Here is a 21,952-nt window from a genome sequence, read left to right as displayed (position 1 = left end):
AACGGCCATCTGGGGATTGATAACATCATTTGTGGGCCATATAACATTAGTCAAGTTAAAAGTTAGCCTGCAATGGATTTATTGAATTTCAAATCCTACCTGTGTTTGCCTTGGCAGAATCAGGCCACATGGGCCAGACGCTTCCTATGCCACAGAGAGGAACATGGGACATGGGAGCTTCTGTTCGTGTTCTTACGGGAGCTTGCTTCCTTGTGGGCTGGTCTTGACCGTGTCTTGGGGAGCTTCTGCCTTGGGATTGCCCGTGTTCACACCTGGGTGTATATACTCTAAGTGAATCCTGCTCTCTTCACTGTCTTTTATTGATGCTTCTGCCTTGCACTATCCTCCCATGTGGGGCAAAAGCCTGGGATATAAACCAGGAAACACATTCTTACTAGACTGTGTTCAGTGCTCTTTAAAGGCACACCCAGGCCAAGTCTTTGCCCCTGTTCACCTGGGTGTGCTGTGGGATTTGGAGTAGTTTTTTTTATTTTTTTTTATATTTTTAGATTGACTTATTTTTTATTGAAAAGTCAGATTTACAGAGAGAGAAGGCAACACAGAAAGATCTTCTGTCCACTGGCTCACTCCCCAAGTGGCTGCAGTGGCCAAAGCTGAGCTGATTCGAAGCCAGGAGCTTCTTTTGGGTCTCCCACTCAGGTGCAGGGTCCCAAGGCTTTGGTCTGTCCTTGACTGCTTTCCCAGGCCAAAGCAGGGAGCTGGAAGGGAAGTGGAGCAGTTGGGACATGAACCGGCATCCACATGGGATTCCCAGGACATGCAAGGCCAAGGACGTTAGCCACTAGGCTACTGCATGGGGTTCTGGAATAACCTTTTAATAATGTGACTCAGATTCAGAAACTTTCCCTCTAGAGGTAGAGAAACTTTGAAAGCAGAGTTCTTCATGTCTTGTCAAGCAGTGAACGTGGCCTCTGCATTAGCTTAAAGGACAGTCATATTTGAGTTTGGCAGTAGAGACTGCTGGGAGGCCTTGGAGTGTCTAAGACATCCAGCTGGTGGTTGCTTAGTTTCTCCTTTGTGTGTTTTTCTGGCTGGCAGAGCTCATCATTGAAGTATTTTCACTTCAGGCCACAAAATCTCAAGCAACCCAGTGTTAGACCAACCTAGCACCTGTAGAGGAGTCCCTCTGGGTCCATGTTTACTAGAGAGTGACCTAAGATCTTAATACAAGTCTCTGCAAAACTTGGAAGCAAAGCTCTCCTTCTAGAAATAGCCCTTTGTGTTGTTTCTGTTAAACTCTTGAGTGAGCATGTGGGTTGTGTGTTGGTGACATGAAATGTAAATAAGGAAGCTGAAGGTAGGTGGGAATCCCCAGCAGTGGTAACCGGAAGCCCACTCTATGGTTTCCATAGACTGATTTATTCATTACGGAGCCTGGCTCTGCACAACTGCTTCATAATGAACCTGCACGACGACTCCCAGTGGGCAAATCGACCTCTCTTCTAAAGGTTGATTCTTATCACCTGCAAGAATCAATTCCTGATGAGAAATGCTAGACAGAAAAACCTTCCCACATTGATTGCACAAGCCAGAATGAATGTCTGTAATCCTCCCATGGAAAAGGAACAAGTGGACATCCCAAGGTTTATGGCAACATTTGAGATTGAGCGCTGGTATTTAAAAGCATCAGAGGCCAAAGAAACAGTAATAGTTCCAACCTGAGAGCACCAACAGTTTATCTGGAGTGAAGTGACTGTATCTTGTGTCTGTTCCTCCCTGGCTAGGTCTTGCTTTTCGCTCTGTATTAGAATTTCCTTTTTTCTTCGTATGTAAATATTTTAAGTATGTATTTTTTAAGATTTTTGAATCCAAAAAATATGAAAAAATCCATACCCTATGCATTGGTGCAGATCATCTTAGCTGCTAATTGACTAGCTAGTGTCAGTTAAATCCTCCTGGGTTGTTGACCTTGGAACATGTGCACATATGAATGACCTAACAGAACATCTCACAGTCTGACTACCCACGGACAGGGGGAGGCTCTTGTCTTGGGAGATGCCCAGCTCACTCCCAAGGGAAAAGAGCTGGGAATTCCTCTTTGAGGACCAATGTGTGGGCTAGAGACGGTCTCATTTGAGCTAGGAAAAAATGGTATTCCTTCCCTACCACCCCCCCTTTTTTTTCTAGAATCAGTTCCATTTTAAAAACTTCTGCAATAGATAATGTATTCAAATGGTGTGACTTTTCAAAATTTTAAAGATTTATTTGTATTGGAAAGTCATATATACAGAGAGGAGAGAGAGAGGAAGATCTTCCTTCCGTTGATTTACTCCTTAAGTGGCTGCAATGGTCAGGGTTCAGCTGATCAGAGCTGCTTCTGAGACTTGTATGTGGGTGCAGAGCCATAACGCTTTGGGCCGTCCTTGACTGCTTTCCCAGGCCACAATCAAGGAGCTGGTTGGGAAGTGGAGCTGCTGGGATTAGAGCCAGCACCCATATGGGATCCTGGCACGTTCGAGGCGAGGGCTTTAGCCACTAGGCTACTGTGCCAGGCCCAACTTTTAAAAATTTTAAAAACTTGAAAAGGTAGTTCTATTTAAAAATGCATTTGCTATAATTACTTCCACTAGTTTCTTTTGTATGTTTCTAGAATTTTTTGATAAAATGAATATCTCAGTCTACTTTTTGGAATCAAGTTACCTGCCAGCTTTCCTTTTTGTTTCTTAAAAATAGCCTTTTAAAAACTTCATTATTGTTATTATTTTATGATACAGTTCCATAGGCCCTGGGATTTCCATTACCCCCTCGCTAGGACCCCTCCCCCCTCGTTGAGGTCCCCTATATTATTACTGTAGTATAGTTCTTCACAGAGAGTTGTATGTCCTTCATTATGGGCGTGGACAATGGCAGAGAGTCCGGCATCCTATTGTCAATATATATTTAACAGTTTCATTGGGAGTCCATCTTTGGTCTGGAAGTAGAGATGCATACTTCATTGTATCCTCGTATCTGGAAATGATAGTCTCCATTACACGGTTACTATACATCCCCTTCAATGAAAAGCCACAATACAAAATCAGCAACAAAAGAAAAATAGAAATTTACAATGCCATGAAGTTAAATAACTTGCTACTGGATATAATATCCATTACACAGTTACTATATATCCCCTTAAGTGAAAAGCCACAAAAGAAAATCAACAGGAAGGAAAAAAATGAATTAAAATTGCAATAAGATTAAATAACATGCTATTGAATGACTAATATGTTGCTGAAGAAATGAAAATTAGGAATATTCTTGAAAATGATGCTACTGTATGATCTGAGTCAGTGAAGAATTTGAGGAGAAAGAGTTTTGAGGAGATGGAACTAAAAACAAAAAAATCAAAATCCATGAAATATAGTTTCCGCTGATCTTTGTTGGTGAGATATGTCTCCTGTAGGCAACAAATAGATGGGCTTTGTGTTTTTAATCCAGTCTATTAAGGCGTTTGATTGATGAGTTTAAGCCACTTCCATTCAGGGTTAATATGAATGGGTGGTAATTTGATCCTGTCATTTTAGTAATGGGTTGTTCATTAATTAAGTGTTTTGTAGTTTTACTGGGATGTTCTTCCCATTTGCCTTTGGTTTTGGTAGGTGCTATTCCTCTTCTCTGTCAAGAGAACATCTTAACAAACAAACAAAATCTAGAATAGATAGAGAACAACAAGGAAAGCCTAGAATCAGACAGGAAATGGTCAGCGTGGATTCACTTATATCTTACTAGGTGGGACACAAAGATTAGTTACTCCTCACTAGGGTATTGAAGATTTCTCTGCATACCCCTCCTTAAAACTGTTCTGCACCTAAACTGTTGACATGTGTCTTGTTAGAGTTATAAGCCAGTCTAGACTACCTGAAAAAAAAAAAAAAAGCCAGGTTCAGCAAAATTATGCTTCAATGCTATAAAAAGCTAAATACTACAATGAAAATAGACATGAGACAGCTGAATAGTAATCTATAGCCATTTTAAGGTGTATAGAACCCGGTTGTATATAAACTAAAATGGAAATGTCAATGAAGAAGTCACAGGATGTGGCTAAGAACTTGCATTTTTTTTTTTAACATATTGGTTACTCAATACTATGTCAACTAATTCCATAACGTTATAAATTGTTGCTGATGTTATGTTGGGGCTTTTAATTGATTGGGATGATACTCTGCCGGCTCTACCTTCAGACCAGAGATGGTTTCCCCAAGAAGCCGTTGAACTTATCTGGACAATAAGATGCTGGACTATATGCTTGGTATATGCTTGCAATGAAAGAATCTCCACCGAACTTGAACTGTGGCAATACAACAAGGTGGAGGAATCCACCATAGGGGGAGGGTTAGGGGAGGGGTGGGGGGAATCCCAGTACCTATAAAACTGTGTCACATAAGGCAATGTAATTAATAATAAAAAAAAAGAGAACATCTTTAAATATCCTTTGTAGGGCAGGTTTGGAAGAAGCAAGTTCTTTTAACTTTACTGTGGAAGAATTTTACTTCATTTTCAAAGACAAAGGAAAGCTTTGGGTACATTATTCTGGACCTACATTTTTTTTTTTCTTTTAGAGTCTGGAATATGTTGCTTCATTTTCTGGTCTGCAGAGTTTCCTGTGAGAGGTCTCCTGTGAATTTAATTGGCATTCCTTTATATGTCAGTTGAATTTTTTCGTGTGCACATTTAAGGATCTTTTCTTTATATTCCATTGAAGAGAACTTGATTATCATGTGTTGTGAAGATTGCTTTTGGTCAACCCTGTTGGGAGTTCTATGCCCCTCCTGGGTGTTGTTTTCCAATTCTTTTTCTAGATTAGGGAAATTTTCCCTTATTATTTCATTGTATACACTTTTAATTCCAGCTTCTCTTTCTGACCATTCTGGGAGTCCCATAGCTTTTTAAAAATTAAGATTTATTTATTTTTATTGCAAAGTCAGATATACAGAGAGAAGGAAAGACAGAGAGGAAGATCTTCCATTCAGTGATTCTCTCCCCAAGTGACCGCAATGATCAGAGCTGAGCTGATCCAAAAGCACGAACCAGGAGCTTCTTCTGGGTCTTCCACATGGGTGCAGGGTCCCAAGGCTTGGGCCATCCTCCACAGCTTTCCCAGACCACAAGCAGGGTGCTGCAAGAGAAGTGGAGTAGCTGAGACATGAGCTGGTGTCCCAGCATATGCAAGGCAAGAACTTTAGCCGCTAGGCTATTTTGCCAGGCCGAAAATAGACTTTTTAATAACTAATAAACAACAAATTCCACATATTTAACTTGGCATGTTCTTTTAAAATTTTTTTATTTGCTTTTTTACTTGAAAGATTTTCAGAGAGGAGAAAGAGAAAGATTTTCCATCCATTGGTTGATTCCAAAATTGCCAAAAAAGCCAGAACTCAGCTGATCTGAAGGCAAGAACCAGGAGCTTCTTCCAGGTCTCCCATGTGGATGCTGGCCTCCCTTGAGCCATCCTTCGCTGCTTTCCCAAGTCAAAAGCAGGGAGCTGGATCGGAAGTAGAGCAGTTGGGATGCAAACTGGTGCCCATATGTGGTTCCAGTGCCAGCAGATAGAGGATTAGCCTGTTGAGCTACAGTGCTGGCCCTTGAGCTTGGCATACCTGTGAAACTGTCACCGGAAGGAAGATGGTGAATGCTGCAGTCAACCCCAATGTTTTCTCATGCCCCTTGGTAATCCTTCTCCATGCATTTCCTTAATGCCGAAAGATGTTAACCATAATTCCATATGCCTTCTGTTATATGAAATCTTTATTGTTGATATGTTCAAATCTTTGTTGGTGCTAGGCAAGAAGTATGAATGCAAGTTAATTTCTTGCTTACGAATACCCAAATGTTCCAACATCAGTTGTTGAGAAGGGTATTCTTTCTGCCCTTCATTACCTTTGTACTTTGTCAAAAATCAGATGTCCATACATCTAGATTTATTTCTGGACTCTTTTCCATTGATCTGTTTGTTGTCTTAGGCCTATTCTATGCTGTTTTGAATACATAGCTTGATGATAATTTACATATATCCAGTAGTGGCAGCCAGTATTGTGGTACCCTGGCATTGGGTACATATACATTTTTACTATAGTTGCTTATTGCTGAATTGATCTCTTAGTCATTATGTAATACCCTTTTGCATCTCTCTTAATTATTTTGTGTTAAAAAGTCTATTTTAGGACCTGGCACGGTAGCCTAGTGACTGGAGTCCTCACCTTGAACATGCTGGTTCTAATTCCGGTGGCCCCGCTTCCCATCCAGCTCCCTGCTTGTGGCCTGGGAAAGCAGTTAAGGACGGCCCAAGACTTTGGGACACTGCACCTGTGTGGGAGTGAATCATCAGATGGAAGATCCTCCTCTCTGCATATCTGACTTTGCAATAAAAATAAATAAAAAAAATACTTTTTAAAAAAGTATTTTGTTGTATGTTAGAGTGGCTGTGCCCATTAGTTTTTCTTTTCCTTTCCATCGGCATGGCATGTCTTTTTCCAACCTTTTATTTTTCAGTCTGTGTGTATATTTGTTGGTAAGGTATGTTTCTCATAGCTAGAAAATATAGATATTAATTTTTGACTTAGTTAACTGGTCTGTATCTTTTGATTGGAAAGTTTAGGCCATTTGTATCAAGTTATTATTGAAAGGTAATGACTCAGTCCTACCATGTTAACCTAAATATTCTCATTGTTTGCCTTAGATTTCCTTTGCACCTTTACTAGGAAATCCTATATCTTCTTTGATCATAGTAAGTATCATTCTATATTTTTGTATGTAGCATGTCCTTATGCTGCGTTTCTCTATGTGAGAGAATGTTCCATATTCTGACAGACTGCATTATACAGCTGTTTTAAGGAATTCTGAAATGTCTGTTAGATTCCTTTGGTTTATAGATAAACTTAAAAGTTTTTTCGTTGATTTTTTGGGGGGTCTTTATTACCAGTCCATTGATAAAAATGGGTGTTGAAGTCCCAGGATACTGCTGTGTACTTATAGGCCTAATAATATTTGTCTCATGAAAATGCTTGCAGCATTGTATCTTCTTGCTGATTGGTCCATTGATCATTATTTCATAACTTGTATCCTTTTGTGTTTTTTTGTCTTAGTCTATTTTATCTGTTATGAATATAGCTAATCCTACTCAGTTTCTGTTTGCTTTGAAAATCATTTTTAAAATACTTTCGTGTTCAGTCTGTGTTTGTGTCTTTAATGGCAAAGGTCTTTTTTTGTTTGCTTTTTGTCTTGTTTCTGACAGTGTATCACTGGGTTTTGTCTTGTTTTCTGAGTCCATTCAGTTGTCTTCTAGTTGGGAAACTTAGTCTCTTAATGAGTCACTCCTGATGTTTAAACATATTTCTTTTGTTTTTGAGTATTCTTCGTTCTTTCCCTTTTTATAAATCTTCCTGGTTTAGTGGTTTGCTTTGTTGATAGTTTCATTCTTTTGTATGTTTGCTTTTCTAGTGAGTTTAGTCTTTCACATGTTTTCATGCTGGTAACTATTAAAACAATTTTTTGGGCTTCTGTGTGTACAGCTGACTCCATTAGGCATCTTGTATAACTGTAGTCTGGTACTAATGAATTTGTTCAGTTTTATTCTTGCCTGAGGAAGTATTTGTTTCCCCAGTTATGAAGGATGGGTTTTCTGGGGATAGTATTCTTAGCTGGAAGTTTTTTTTCCCAGAACTTAGCATAGCACATTGTTCCATTCTGTTATTATTGTGAATAAGCTTTGGATCTTGAATCAGACCAAAGCCTAGAGCCTAGAACTTCAGGTTTCCCACATGGATGCCAGGGCCCAAGCACTAGGGCCATCTTCTGCTGCTTTCCCAGTCACATTAGCAGGGAGCTAGATCAGAAATGGAGCAGCCAGATCTTGAACCGATGCCCATATGGGATGCTGGCATTTCAGGTTGGAGGCTTAACGTGCAGTGCTGCAATGCATGCAGCTCATCTGTATTTTTAACTTGACTAAGTTCTTCACTTCGAAGAATTCTTTGATCTCTTCATTCATATCAGTACTGTTTTGCTAATTTCAATAAATTAATTGCATTCTTGTGAATCTGTTGAGCACTCCAATAATCATTCTCTTTGAATTCTTCATAGGAACTTAAGTTTCCTTACTTGAGAACTAAGTTGTGATGTGTGGTCCTTTTAGGGGTTACCCATTGCTTTGCTTTTTTCAATTTCTTGTGTTGATTTTGTGCATCTGTGTTGGATCAGTTGTTCTCATGATAAAAGCCTTTTTCTTGAAGATATGTTTTCAGATGTGAGTTTGGTAGACTGAATTGACTTTGAGCCTTGTTGGATGCTGTGATACTGTCTTCCCTACATGTTCCAGTGTAATTGATGGCATCAGTGGTGGCGAGGTGTGTGGTACCCTCCTTCCCTGTGGTGTGTGTGGTGGCTGTGTGGTGAAGCTAGGCTTGCAGAGGCATTGACGTTGGTCTGTAGTGACTAAGGGTATGGAAGCGCTGTCCCAGTGGGCCCTGGTTAGGGTCGTGGTAGTGCTAGCCTGAAGCCTGGTGAGGGTCCATAGGTCCCCTTGGGGACATCCCCAGGTTTTGGTGCAGTGGCTTGGCTCCTAGCTGCCTTTTCTTCCAAGCACACACAGTTGCTCTCTGTGCTGCCTGGGTTTCAAAGAGGAACAGAGTGAGTAGTCCAGTGGCCACAGCACCACAGTGCTAGATGATACCCAGGCATGATAGCTTGCCCACAGTCGTACAGTCAAGTCCCATCTTGCTATGGACCTGCTGCCGAAGGCCACTAAAAGCAACCACAGATAATGCCAACTGGGATGTAAATTCATTCAGCTGAGGCTTTGGTGATCTGCTTGGTACTGGGGCAGGTCCAAAAGTCCTATATTGAGGCACTGCCTTGGGGGACAAACATTTTTCAGATCTGCTCAGTATCCAGTTGAAACAAGCCTGGAGCTGAGTTCTCAGACATAGCTGTGTGCTCACTTTGGTGCCCTGTTCTCCCTTAGCTGGACTCTTGCTGCTTATTGTCTGCCAGAGTTGGGGGAATGATCATAGCAGTCCTTTGGCTGCCTGGATTGACATTAAGTTGGCTTTCACTTGAGTTTCAAAGTCACAGGATCTTGTGCTCTCTGTGGGTGTGTGCCAAGTTTGCATAGGTTGGGGGGTGATGCAGTTCAAACCACAAGGCTGTCTTAGCTGGACTCGGGTCTCTACCTGTTGCTGAGACTGTCTATAGCCTTTGTCTGTGAGGATGGGCCCGGAAGTTAAGGTGTGAGGGTTCTGTCTTGTGCTGCTAAAGAGGAGCTGGTGCTGAGCTGCATGGCCAACCCCTGTGCTCACTTTCTGCCTCACGCTTCTGTGGCTGGAGTCTTGCGTATTGCTTTTGCCTGAGGTTTCAGGCAAAAGTCCTGTCTCAGTCTCAGTCCCCAGGCCCTATGCAGTCTTTGAAGTGCACACCCAGCACACATGTGACTAACAGTGATTCATGGGAAAAACCCTGCCTCGTTGGTGCACAGGTCTCTATGCTCAGGAAGACCTAGAGCCTGCATCTGCAAGTACTGGCTTTTGGGCTTTATGTGGTGCCAGGGGTCTCAGGGTAAACTTGCCGCTGACCTTCAAGGCTAGTCCTCAGCTAGCTCCCTCTGCGGTGCTCCTTCGCAGCAGCTGCCGCCATGCTGCACCGCCTGCTGGAGGGTGGGGGGGTGGGGTCGTGGAGGTGGTCCCTGTGTGGCCTGCCTTAAGAGGGTCCAAAGACTCAGTTTGCAGGTACTGGCTCTGGCCATCCCTGGGTTTCACTGTAGTAGGTCTGGCCCTGAGTTCTAAGTCTAAAGTCTGCTCTTATTTCCCTCTCCCTTCCCTAAACGGGTAGTGAGCTCTTTTGACACTGCATGGAGCTGAGGGAGGGGTGAGGTGGGCAACTTCTTCCTCATGCCTTTGAATTATTATACTGAAAGCAGGGAGTGTGGGCCCTCACCCAGCTGCCTTAGCACTTGTGAACACGACCTGGTGTGCAGATAGCTGCCGGCATTTGAGCCTCTGAGGGGAGGCGATCTGTGGCAGCGTTCTCTACTCGGCCACCCTTTGGCTTCTGGTCTTGGGGAGGGATTTTTAGAACGTATGTGACAATTTTTATTAAAGCACCCTGTGGGACCGAGATCGCCTTGCTTGTCTGTACCAGTTCCATGCATTTCCTGCTCTTTCATGTGTATGTTTAAAAAATAGAATGGCAGCCACCATGCACACAGCTCTGTGCCTTGGTGCCCTTCTCAGGGAACCATGGGGATCTCTCTTCTCCCCTCGTCCCCACTGCAGTTTTGTTGTGTTCTGTTGTCAGCAAGTGCCTTACTTCATTCAACCAGTTTCCTGGGGTGGACTTAAGTCAATATTTTGCTGTTCCAGACAATATTACTTCTAATCTTCTAATCATGGGATATGTGATTTGCCCTGTGGACACATATGTTTGTGGGATAAAGTTGAGATATGTGATTGTTGGGTCAGAGGGAATATGTACTTGAAATTTTACTGCATTTTGTTAAATTGTCCCCTCCCCTCACTCCTGAGCTTCATCAGTTTACATTCCTATCAATATATAAAATAGCCTGTTTTGCCACACACTCAGTGGTGCACTACCAAACTTCTTCTTTTTTTACCAACTAATAATAAGTAGAGATGGCCTATAAAGGTCATTATTACTTGCATTTCTTGGTTACCGGTCAGTTTAAACGTATTTTCCCATCTTTAAGAACCCCTTACATTTTCCTCTGACTTTTTTGTTCCTGTTCTTGGCTGCTATAATCTGAATGATTGTATGCCAATGCCCCGCCCCCACTGCAGCCAAATTTGGATATTGAAATCTCAACACTTCCCACCCCGCTCCCCCTCACCCCCGCCCCCGCCTCATCCCCAGGTAAGAGTTGGGTAAGATGAGTGTCAGTACAAAATAGACCAAGGGAGGCTGTTGGCCTCCTGCACCAAGTCTGTCAGCACCTTGTTCCTGGCTTTTCAATCTTCCAGAACTGTGAGAAATAAATTGCTGATGTTTCTGAGCCATCTCGTTTGTGGTGCTTTCTTATAGTCCGTGTGAAAGAAGATATTCACTCACGTATTGTCAGATCTTTTCAATTTCAAGGATGCGCCGGTCTGTTAGGCCCTTTGTATGATACGAATTCCAAATTTCTTCCTAGCTGACCAGTTGTCTTTGCATATACTTTATTATTCTGTTATTAGAAAGGTTCTGTATTTATGCATTTAAATACTTTTCTTTCCCTACTTCAGTGTACTATTTACATTGTTTTTCCTGATATATTTTTTTAAACATTCAAATCTTTTACTTCTTGGGAGTTTATTCTTCAGTGTGAAGTATCTAATTTGTTTTCCTCTTGTCCCACCAGTTATTAAAAATTCTCTTTCACTGATCTTTGATACCACCTTTTTATATATAAGTGTTCATATGTGTTTGCATCTATTTCTGGATTTTCTGTTTCATCCCAAAGAATGTTTGTGCACTGGAACTACACTGTTGAAACTACTTTTAAAATTTTAATATGCTTTTTTTTTTAAGATTTATTTATTTTATTACAAAGTCAGATATACAGAGAGGAGGAGAGACAGAGAGGAAGATCTTCCGTCCAATGATTCACTTCCCAAGTGAGCTGCAACGGCCGGTGCTGCGCCGATCCGAAGCCGGGAACCTGGAACCTCTTCCGGGTCTCCCACGCGGGTGCAGGGTCCCAAAGCTTTGGGCCGTCCTCCACTGCTTTCTCAGGCCACAAGCAGGGAGCTAGATGGCGAGTGGAGCTGCCGGGATTAGAACCGGCGCCCATATGGGATCCTGGCGTGTTCAAGGTGAGGACTTTAGCCTCTAGGCCACGGCGCCGGGCCCTAATATGCTTTTTTTTTTTTTTTTTTTTAAAGATTTATTCATTTTATTACAGCCAGATATACACAGAGGAGGAGAGACAGAGAGGAAGATCCTCCGTCCGATGATTCACTCCCCAAGTGAGCCGCAACGGGCCGATGCGCGCCGATCCGAAGCTGGGAACCTGGAACCTCTTCCGGGTCTCCCACGCGGGTGCAGTGTCCCAAAGCATTGGGCCGTCCTCAACTGCTTTCCCAGGCCACAAGCAGGGAGCTGGATGGGAAGTGGAGCTGCCGGGATTAGAACCGGCGCCCATATGGGATCCCGGGGCTTTCAAGGCGAGGACTTTAGCCGCTAGACCACGCCGCCGGGCCCCCTAATATGCTTTTATATCTGGTCAGAATAGTTTCCCCTCAATGCTTTTAGTTGTCTGGCTCCTGTTAAATTTTCCATAGAAAGTCAGCCTACTGAAGCTGTCTGAGCTATTGCATGTGATGTAAATCCCACATGGGAGTGCTGGGTTCGAGCACCAGCTACTCTGCTTCCAGTCCAGCGCCCTTTTAATGAACGTGGGAAAGCAGCAGCGGTAGTTTACACGCTAGGGCTCCCGCCTCCACATGGGGACCCAGACGGGGTTCCAGACTCTTGACTCCTGCCTGACCCAGCTCTGGCTGTTGTGGGATTTGGGCGAGTAGAACAGCATCTGAAAGATCTTTCCCTCTCTGCCTCTTACTCTCCTTTTGTCACTCTTCCTTTCAAATAAATCTTTTAAAACAAAAATTTTTGGCATTTTAATGGGGATTGGGTACAATTTTTAAGCTATCTTCAGGAGCATTCACTTTTTATTTCCTTTTAAATATTTATTTGAAAATCAGAGAGGGAGACAGATACCATCCACCCAGTTCTTCACGATAGCCAGGGCTGGGACAGGCTGAAATCAAGAGTCAGGAACCCCGTGTGGCTGGCAGGGGCCCAGACACTCAGGCCGTTGGCAGAAAGCTGGGTTAGAAGCAGAGCAGCTGAGACACTAGCCTGTCATATGTAGTGCTAACATTGCAGGTGGCAACTCTATTCTCTGCGCCACAGTGCCAGTCATAGAAGCACTGACTTTATGGTGTTTTATCTAAGATGCACCTTTCATTTGCTCAGCTCTTCATTTGCATTCACCAGTGGTTTAAAGTTTTGCTCACACAGCTCTTCCTCAAGTTATTCCTAGGTATCTTGTCTTTGTTTGCAATTGCAAATGCAGTCTTTCCCCTGTTATCTCTTCTGCTTGTTTGAATAGATGTAGGTTATCTGTATTTATGTTATTTCTACTCTTTAATTCTTATAATTTCTAGTTTAATTTACTGGGTTTTCTAAGAAAACCACATATCACCTTAAAGAAGTATAAAAATTGTGGACCAGGTGTGATGATTGTAGTGGTTAAAGTCCTCGCCTTGCACACCCAGGATCCCATACGGGTGCCGGTTCTAATCCCGGCAGCTCCACTCGCCATCTAGCTCCCTTCCTGTGGCCTGGGAAAGCAGTGGAGGACGGCCCAAAGTTTTGGGACCCTGCACCCACATGGGAGACCTGAAAGAAGCTCCTGGTTTCTAGCTTCAGATTGGCTCAGCTACAGCTGCTGCGGCCGCTTCGGGAGAGAATCATCGATGGAAGATCTTCCTCTCTCTTCCTCTCTGTATATCTGACTTTCCAATAAAAAAAAAGTATAAAAATTACAAGAAAGGAAATTAAGTATTTTTCCCCTAATGACATGTAAACTATTCTTTTCCTTTAAACTTCTCCATGGGAACTGACATTATGGCATAGTGGGTTAAGTTGCCACTTGCAATGCCATCATTTTGTTTCAGAGTGTCAATTTGAGTTCTTTGCTACTTCTGCATCTAATCCACGTTCCTGCTGATATGAGGGAAGACAAGGGATGATGGCCCAAGTACCAGGGGTCCTGCTGCCCGGGGGAGGGGGGGATTCTGATGGAGCTCCTGACCTAGCCTTGGCTGTGGCAGGCATCTGGAGACTGAACCAGAGGGTGAAAGATCTCTCTCATGGTGTCTCCTTCTTTCTGTGTGTCTATCTTTCAGATAAATAAACAATTAAAAAAATCTGTTCTCAGAGATCAGTAATTTCATGCCTTGTATCGTTTAGAGCTGCATTAGGGCACATGCATCAGAAAACTCAGCATAGCTTAAACAAGGAGTTGTTTTTCCCACAAGAGAAGTGGTGTAGAGGCTGTAACTTGAGTTCTTCTCAACTGTCTTCTCAATCATCCTTCACGTGTTGGCTTGTTGCCTCATAGTTCACACTTCAGCTGATATCACATTTGTGTTCAGGGTAGGAGAAAGTGGGGTGAGATGAAGAAGACAGTTCAGGTATCCCAGGAAAGTGGAGGCTTTCCCAGCACGGTTCGCCTTTTGTTTCATTGGAAGCAAGTGTGTCCCAGTGCTGTCTGTAGCTGCAAGGCCTCTGTTCTTTCCGAAGGTGTCGGAAAAGGGTACGTGGTGTGAGCCAGTCAGGGTCGTGTGCAGGAGTAAAGGCAGGCCGTGGAACTGATCCAAAGGAAGCACTGTTGATTGACAAAAGCATACTTGAAGGCCAGTGGTTTTGCTTTGTTTCTGTATATGATTTTTCTGCTTTATGAAAATTTACATGACATTCACTAAGACTAAAATTTTCCAAGGACATAACTTAGTAGCTTTTAGTATAATCAGTGTGATGCAATCATGACATTGCTCAAGTTTCCAAACCTTTTTATGTTTCCAACAGAAAATCCTATACTCCTGTGGCACGACCACACTTCTTACGTGGGTCACAGCTCCCCTTGCAAGCAAGTGTTCTTTATCTGTTTGCAGTAAACAGCGTCAAGCAAGGCTCCCTGCAGCCCAGCGTCTTGGCAATTCCATCTCCTCCTCAACCAATCTGTTCTGCCTCAACTTTTCCCTTCTTTCCCTTTGCTCAGTCTTCCGCTAACTTTTTATCCTGTTTCCAGAGCACCTGCTTGTTTCCCAACCCCTACTTTTGGAAGGTTATCTTTTCTGTTTCCAGAGTCACTTGGAAAACTTGGCTAAGTACAACACAAGGGAGCAGGCTCAATCTTCCTGCCTGTAAACCCAAACTCTCCGCAGAGTTTACACACTTTGTCACGGACAGGTCTCTTCTAACCCTTGGTATCCTATCTCTATTTTTGTCTTTCACCATCACAAGACCACTAAAGTCCTTTAGAAACCTTGAAGCATGACAGTTTTCTGTCATACAAGGTGACTTCAAAAATTTTATGGAACAGGGAATTAAAAGGTAAATTTATTTTAGTGCAAAGTAATTTTAAAATCATGCCTACGGGGAGTCAAAGTTCATTGACGTGCGTACTATGAAAAGCTCTGTGTGAATTGTGAAGGAATTGTTTACCAGGAATAAACTTCAGTTCTCGATGAACTTTTTAAGATAACCCGATTATTGGGTATAACTTTGAGATCTCTTTACTGTACTGATGACTATATATAAAGAATGCATGGATAAAAACATGGCACAGATACACAATATTAGCTGACCATGAAAGAAGAAATCCTGTCATTTGTGAAACATGCGCAGACTTGGGAGAGGATACTGGTTGAAATAAGGCAGATACAGAAAAGCCAACACCGTCTGGTGTTACATGTGGAATCTAAAGTTGATCTCACCAGCAGAGAGTAGAATCGGGGCTAGTTATGAGGGCCAGGTGAATATGAAATGGCAGTCAGTGTAATAGGAGGAATAAGGTTAGAGAGCACTTGGGCACGTGACTGTAGCTAACAATGCTCTATTGTATACTTAAGGAATGCTGGGAACGTGAGTGTCAAAAATGAGGACTGATAATTTGCATGCATTGTTAAATTCTCAAAATACAAACTTCAAAAACTTCACATTGTATACCGCAAATACATTTTTACCTGTCAATTAAGAAATGAAAGAATTATTACACCTTCTAAAAATTTTACTAAAGCATTTATTTTTTAAACAAAAATATACATTCAGATTTACAGAATATAGAAATAATTTATCCAAAGCAATTTATTTTAAAATTAATATTGCACCCAGCAGTATACGTCTTTGACACATTTGCATTGTCAGCCTATCCCACAATTTGCACAACGGGAGAGAAATCTGAAACTGAGTTACACCAAGCTAAGTTTTTTTTAAAGAAATGTACAATTCTATTTATTTACAACATAAAATTGTAAACTTTCAGAAATTTACTTACATAAAAAGCATACATTCTTTTATCATATATAGAAAGTGCATTACAAAATTTCAATTAAATTTCCCTGTCCTGTGGATATAGAAAATGAACTATGTACAAGTTGTGATTTCCTGATAGGAGCTCAATGAGTGTTACTCTGAACATTCACAGCCTGGTGGTAAAGGGCAGAACTAGTGGAAACACTAGAGTTCTCTTTTCCAGGGCTCCCCATACTCAACACCTGGGAGGACATTTTCCACATGTGCCTGGTCCTCAGTCTTAGGAATGCGGCTCCCCAAATCCTCTCAAGACACAAACATCAGCCTCAGGGTTCTGTTCTCAACTCCTTGTTCTTCGCCTGAATGCAGCACTCCAAGGCCCTGTGCTGTTTGCTGCTTTCTCAGGCACATAAGCATGGAGCTGGATTGTAAGTGCTGCAGGTGGCACTTAACTAGCTATACCATAATGCTGGCCCCCAAATGATCTTTTCACGCTTTTATTGTCCCATGAACATTTTGCTGTACCCTCCTGTCCCTCTCACCCGTTGCAAGTGGCAGCAAACTTTCACTTCACCCAGACCCCTCGTCCCCCCGCAGCTTTCTCTGCTCCCTGGAATCCATGGAATCAGGATCTAAAATAGTGCTGTCTTCCTTAAGTTAGTAAATTATGAATTCTTCTGATCAAACAACTGTACATATTCATAGGGTACCATGTGATGAGTTCATATATGTATACATTAGATAATATTCAAACTCTAGGCAGAAATGCCTGTCTCTTCAAACATTGATCTATTTTAAAATGCTTTTTTAAAGCCTGGGAAAGGATACCTTTAAAAAAATTATACTAAGGAATCAGAACACTTGGTACATAGGAAGGTGCTTAAAACAACACTCACCACTGAATGATGAAATGTATATTTCACTGGTTGTAAACCAGAAACACATGGGAACCTTACCCTTAGAAAGGTGGAGATTATAACAGGATGCAACCACAGTGGCCATTACCGGTTTTGGAAAAGTCGCTGGAACACTCAGCTTGTCTTCTGTGCTTGGTTTTATAAATAAGGTGGCTTACAGGCAGGGAAGGCAAAGCTTGTGGAGAACGTGCTAAAGATGACAGGAAAATCTAATTTTACAATGCAGTTGTGACTGGATTAAAATGTTCCCTTTGAATCATAATGAACACAATGAGTTAAATAATTTAGGGCTTTCAAAAATGTAGTCTTGGCTTTGCTACTGATTAGTAACGGCCCAACGCAAACAGCTGGTGTCTTTTTTTTGTTGTTTTAAAAGGTTGAGGTCCCAACTCCTGGGCTCACCCTCCAAAGACCCAGGGCGGGGCAGGGACTCCATCCAGGTCTTCCACGCAGGTGGCAGGGACCTTAGTTTGGGCTGACACTGGCGCTCTCCAACCCAAGGACTCAGAAATAGTGCCAAGCATCTTCCCACCGTGGCCATCTGTGATACTCTTATAAAACATCCTGACAGTCTTTCATAAAAACAGACTTCTTCCTGTGGTGCCTCAACTCTCCACGGTGCGCCGGTACTCGGCAGTGCCATCGGCGATGATGGCGTCTAGCGGCGCGCGTTTCTTGCGGATACTGCGGCCGGAGGAGATGAGGTCGGCGTAGCCGCGCTGGTGCGAGAAGGCGTAGGCCGAGCGCCGGGACGACGCGCCCCTGCGGAACACGTTTTGGCGCCGCTGCCACTGCTCCTCAGCTTTCAACCGCTTGCGGTGCTTCTGGATCTGTAAGAACAGGGCAGAAGGATAGTAAGAAAGGTCCTGGCTAGGGGGACACCTGAATGAGGACTGGCTAACGTTGATCACACATCTGTCCCAGGCCACAGCACAGCTGGAGCTTACCCTCTTTAAAGCTACAGAGCCAGAAAAGGGCAAGCCTGCCTGGTGTCCCTTCTAGTTTCCCTGCCAGACTTGCCCGGGACTAAGGGAAAAAACTCAGGCTTGTATCACTTGCTGGTGCTGCATTCTCCTGTCATTGCACAAGAAAGGCTGGGGCTGCACCTGTCTGAGGCAGGTCGGTTTTACCCAAGTACGCCAGACACGAGGCAAGGCATGGGGCCATTGTGTGAGGCCTCCACCAGCCAGACCTGTGTCGAAGATGTCACACCCACACATCTTGAAGCCTTGTCCAGCTTCCAGGTAAACTAGTAGTGGCAAGAGCAGGAGAATGAAAAAAACATTGAAGCTCTCAGAAGCTTCATATATTTAAGAAAATACCAAAATCCACCGGGTGGCATGGCAAAATTTTAACATTGTAATTCTTGCATTGAGGGAAAGATCTGGTGGGTAGGGTTTCCCTAATTCCAAAGGGATTTATTTGCAGGGTGCAGCTAAAGAGAAGTGGACAAAGAAGTTAGCAAACATTTTTACCAAACTGCCCCTGTGCTTGCTTTTGCCAGGAGCGGTGCTGCTGGGAAATGCTGCTGCTTCCTGTCAGGGTTAGCGGGTGACTGGCTACCTACCTTATCACTTTCTGAAGGCCAAATGGTCATTGACAAGAAACGTATGGCAACGACAGGCAGCAGGCACACGGCCACCGTCAGTATGATGGTCAGCCAGATGTAGGGTTGTCTCAGAGCATTGGAAGCGGTGCCTGGAAAGAGTGTGGAGCATGAATCCTGTTCTGCTGGAGGCACAGTTTATATTCTATAACCCACCCCAGGGTGAGCCATGGGAATCTACAACCAGCCTGGCCTCCCCCACACAGCCTGTCGGTACTGCAGAAATGGACACTTCCAAGTCAGAATAAGCAAGGCACAGTTAGGGATGTCCGTTCTTTAAAACATGGCAAATATACACACAAGGTTTGTTGCTTAAGAATGTGAAGTTGGGTAGAAGGCGGCTTTGGAATGTGTTGGAGAACTTGTACGGAGGCACGTTCTCATGTGTAGTTTTGATTTAAACTGCAGATATTGATGAAAAACAGGCACTGCCAAAAGGAAGTGTATAAACCTTGGGTATTCTCCCTTGTGCCACACAGGACACTGAACAGGGGACAGCTGAGAACTGTTCCCACGGTAACAGAGCTAAGATCCCCCTTGTCTGGCAGGTACCATGCTTTTTTTTTAGTTTTACATTTTATTATTATTGTCATTAGGTACATGCTTTCTCTGCCACAATTTGGCTTCTAGGTTTTATGTCGCAGGAAGCAATGATGTGGTTATACAGTATAATCCTAGATATACACAAATGTACCAATTTTAACTACAGCAAATTTATAGAGCCAGATTTATCACAGCATTTTTTGTACTTATATTCCAAGTCTGTCTGACAAAGACCATTATTTTTACATAGTTTTACACTGCTAAATGTGTACTGAATTTAAAAATACCCCCCATGGGAATATTTTTAAGTGAGTCAGAATTTACAAAATGCAGAATCAAGAAAAACCAGAAACACACAAAATGAACTTAACCCCAAAACGAAAAGGGTGCCCACACAACCATGTTTTACAGCCCAGCCACTAATCATGAAAACAGGAAAACCAGGTTATAGGAATTTGCTTTTCATTGTGAATTCAAAGTTAGAACCTAACAAATTCTACATCATGCTATTCCACATATCACAGAATTGTGAATTTTTGGATTTTTTTCCAGTTCATATTCATTCTAGTATTTGTCAAATCTTTTACTAATTGTAATCATGGAGCCCATAACCCATTGCACTCATACACATTTCCAGTGATGCAACCCACTTTTGAGTTCTAGAATTCCCTTCTTATGGTGAATTAGCTAGTTGAATCCTTTCAGGCATTAAGTATTTTCCATTTTCTTTTATGGCCCTACTATTTTGTTCAAATACTTGGTTAAGATTTAAGAAGTGTTAAAGACAACATGCATGCTCAGATAGTGTTTTCCAAAGAGTATTTCAGTGTTGCCAGCACTGTGATGGCAACTTCCAGAAGTTCATGAAAAATGGAACTATGTTTCCTATGAACTTATACAGGTTCACAAAGTCTTTCAGTAATCTACCAATCAGCTTTTATGGGGGCTGAAGAGGGAGGGGAACTCTCATTTAGCTTTTGAGAAGCATTAAGTTATCTAACTTTATAGCTGTACAAAATTGTCTTAATTATTTACTCCAGAGTTATATCAGACTGTAACCTAGTGGCAATTGTAGACTTTTGGAGTTTAGAAAATACTGACCTGTAAATTGAAATGCTGATGGAAAGAGAACATGTATTCCCGCACTATGAAAGTCAAACATGATGCCAAAATAAAGAGCAATGCTTCCAAAAATGGAAAAGGCATTCACAAAGGTCCAGTAAGAAGTGTCCAAACCAATCTGTTGGAAAACCAGAGGAAAGCAGAGCACTCACTTTGGAGCATTAGCAAGACCTAAAGGACCTAAGAATTGTGAAAACAGAACTCATCCGCCTCAAAATGATTTGGCCTGAGTTTGGAACAACTGGAAACTACACCATTCTTGACTCAAGGTCACACATAGGAAAGTGTCAGAGGCTCAGCTGGAGGGAGAGTGAGGACACACCGGCCCAGGTATAGGTATAAAAAGGGAATACAGGGAAGGGATCAGCAGATACCCACTAAGGTGGAGGAGAGCTAGGCACCTGGAAATTGACTGTTATGATGAGCGCGGTGGCAACTGTGACAGCAAAAGACTGGTAGTCGGAGGGCGCCTCTCCATCCTGTCCCACAGTCTGCAGGTAGGCCCCCAGCGGGATGAAGAAGAGCACCATGGACGTGAGGACCCCGTGCAGCAAGCTCACGAAGAACCGCTTATAGTTGAAGAGCAAGTCTCTCTGTCCCACGACGTACAGCCCGGGAAACCGGAGGCTCAGCTTGTCACTCACGTCCTGGTGGGAGACATGACAGCAGAGTGATGGGCTGTCCATCAGGAGGCCAAAGATGTCACAGACATGTTGCCACTTGTCAAGATTTTTTGGAAGGCAAACACTGGACAAAATGATAATCCTACAATATTTTCCGGGACACAAAGCTCCAGCCTATTATTTGACATTTTGTTTGAGGAGGAGCTAGGTAGCAAGACAGTACTCTCCCTTTACAAAAAAAGGTAAGAAAACTTTTGGGAAGATGCATATTAGTTGATGAATTAATTCTAAATTATTTCTTTTCATTAAACACTTTGTCTAGTTGCTAAAATGTAGACTTGGTAACACAAGTTTTGGACAGTGTTAAAGTATAAGTCATTCCTATAGACATAACGTTAGACTCATGGGTGTCTTAACATTGGCCCTTACTGTCCAAAAGGAGGCTAAACACTTGTCATTGAACTTGACTTGGTTAGAGAAAAACTCAAAGGAACATGCCACTTACTATTTCGTCAGGCAACAAGGTGGTAAGTAAAAACCAGAACAAATGGAAATGGCTGCTTGGTACCTGCTCACAGATCAGTGTTCTGTGCCCACACGTGGCTCCTACCTGGTCGAGCAGCCCCATGAGGAGCACCGGCAGGCTGGAGTAGAGCACGTTGTAGAGGGTGATGAACCAGTCCTCGTATGCGGTCTGCGAGGAGATGACAGGGTTTGTGTCACAGTAAGGACAGATTGCCAATCCAAGCCAGTGCACATTCATCTGCTTTCTCAGAGAAGGCTGGGTTCCACAAAATGTGGACCTGCCCTTTTCTGTGAAATGGCCTGCCTCATGAACGAGCCCTGCACCCCAAGGGCATGGGAAGGATGCTCACTTCCTGTCCCTCTGTTAACATCCCAGTGCAGGAAGCCACACTAGCTCAGTGACACAGCTATGGGAATATTGTGGCTTAGTGCCACACCATGAAAATATTTTATAAACAATTTGAATAGAAAAATACGCTTCTGAAAGGGATAACCACCACCACATACGCTATTCTTCAGGGTGTGATAGAGGATCAGGGCTGGGTTCCACAAAATGGAACCCAGTCATGCACAGCCCAGACCAAGGAGGC

At 42.9% G+C, this 21,952-nt stretch overlaps 1 protein-coding gene across 1 annotated transcript in view; it reads right to left on the bottom strand.

Annotated features, from left to right (window-relative positions):
* Positions 1-17,086: 17,086 nt before the first annotated feature.
* ATP8B1 (ATPase phospholipid transporting 8B1) overlaps positions 17,087-21,952 on the bottom strand; it is a 104,345-nt gene continuing 99,479 nt past the window's right edge. The window contains exons 24-28 of the mRNA XM_058676780.1: positions 21,448-21,531; positions 20,616-20,861; positions 20,194-20,332; positions 18,511-18,641; positions 17,087-17,773 (exon numbers count right to left, since the gene is read on the bottom strand). Of these exons, the coding sequence (XP_058532763.1) occupies positions 17,549-17,773; positions 18,511-18,641; positions 20,194-20,332; positions 20,616-20,861; positions 21,448-21,531 (825 nt within the window). The 3' untranslated portion in view covers positions 17,087-17,548. The remainder of the gene's footprint in view (positions 17,774-18,510; positions 18,642-20,193; positions 20,333-20,615; positions 20,862-21,447; positions 21,532-21,952) is intronic.

The sequence above is a fragment of the Ochotona princeps genome, chromosome 18, assembly GCF_030435755.1.
Source record: "Ochotona princeps isolate mOchPri1 chromosome 18, mOchPri1.hap1, whole genome shotgun sequence".
NCBI lineage: Eukaryota > Metazoa > Chordata > Mammalia > Lagomorpha > Ochotonidae > Ochotona > Ochotona princeps.
Note: the sequence above shows the minus strand (reverse complement) of the source record. Positions and strands in the feature narration are given on the sequence as shown.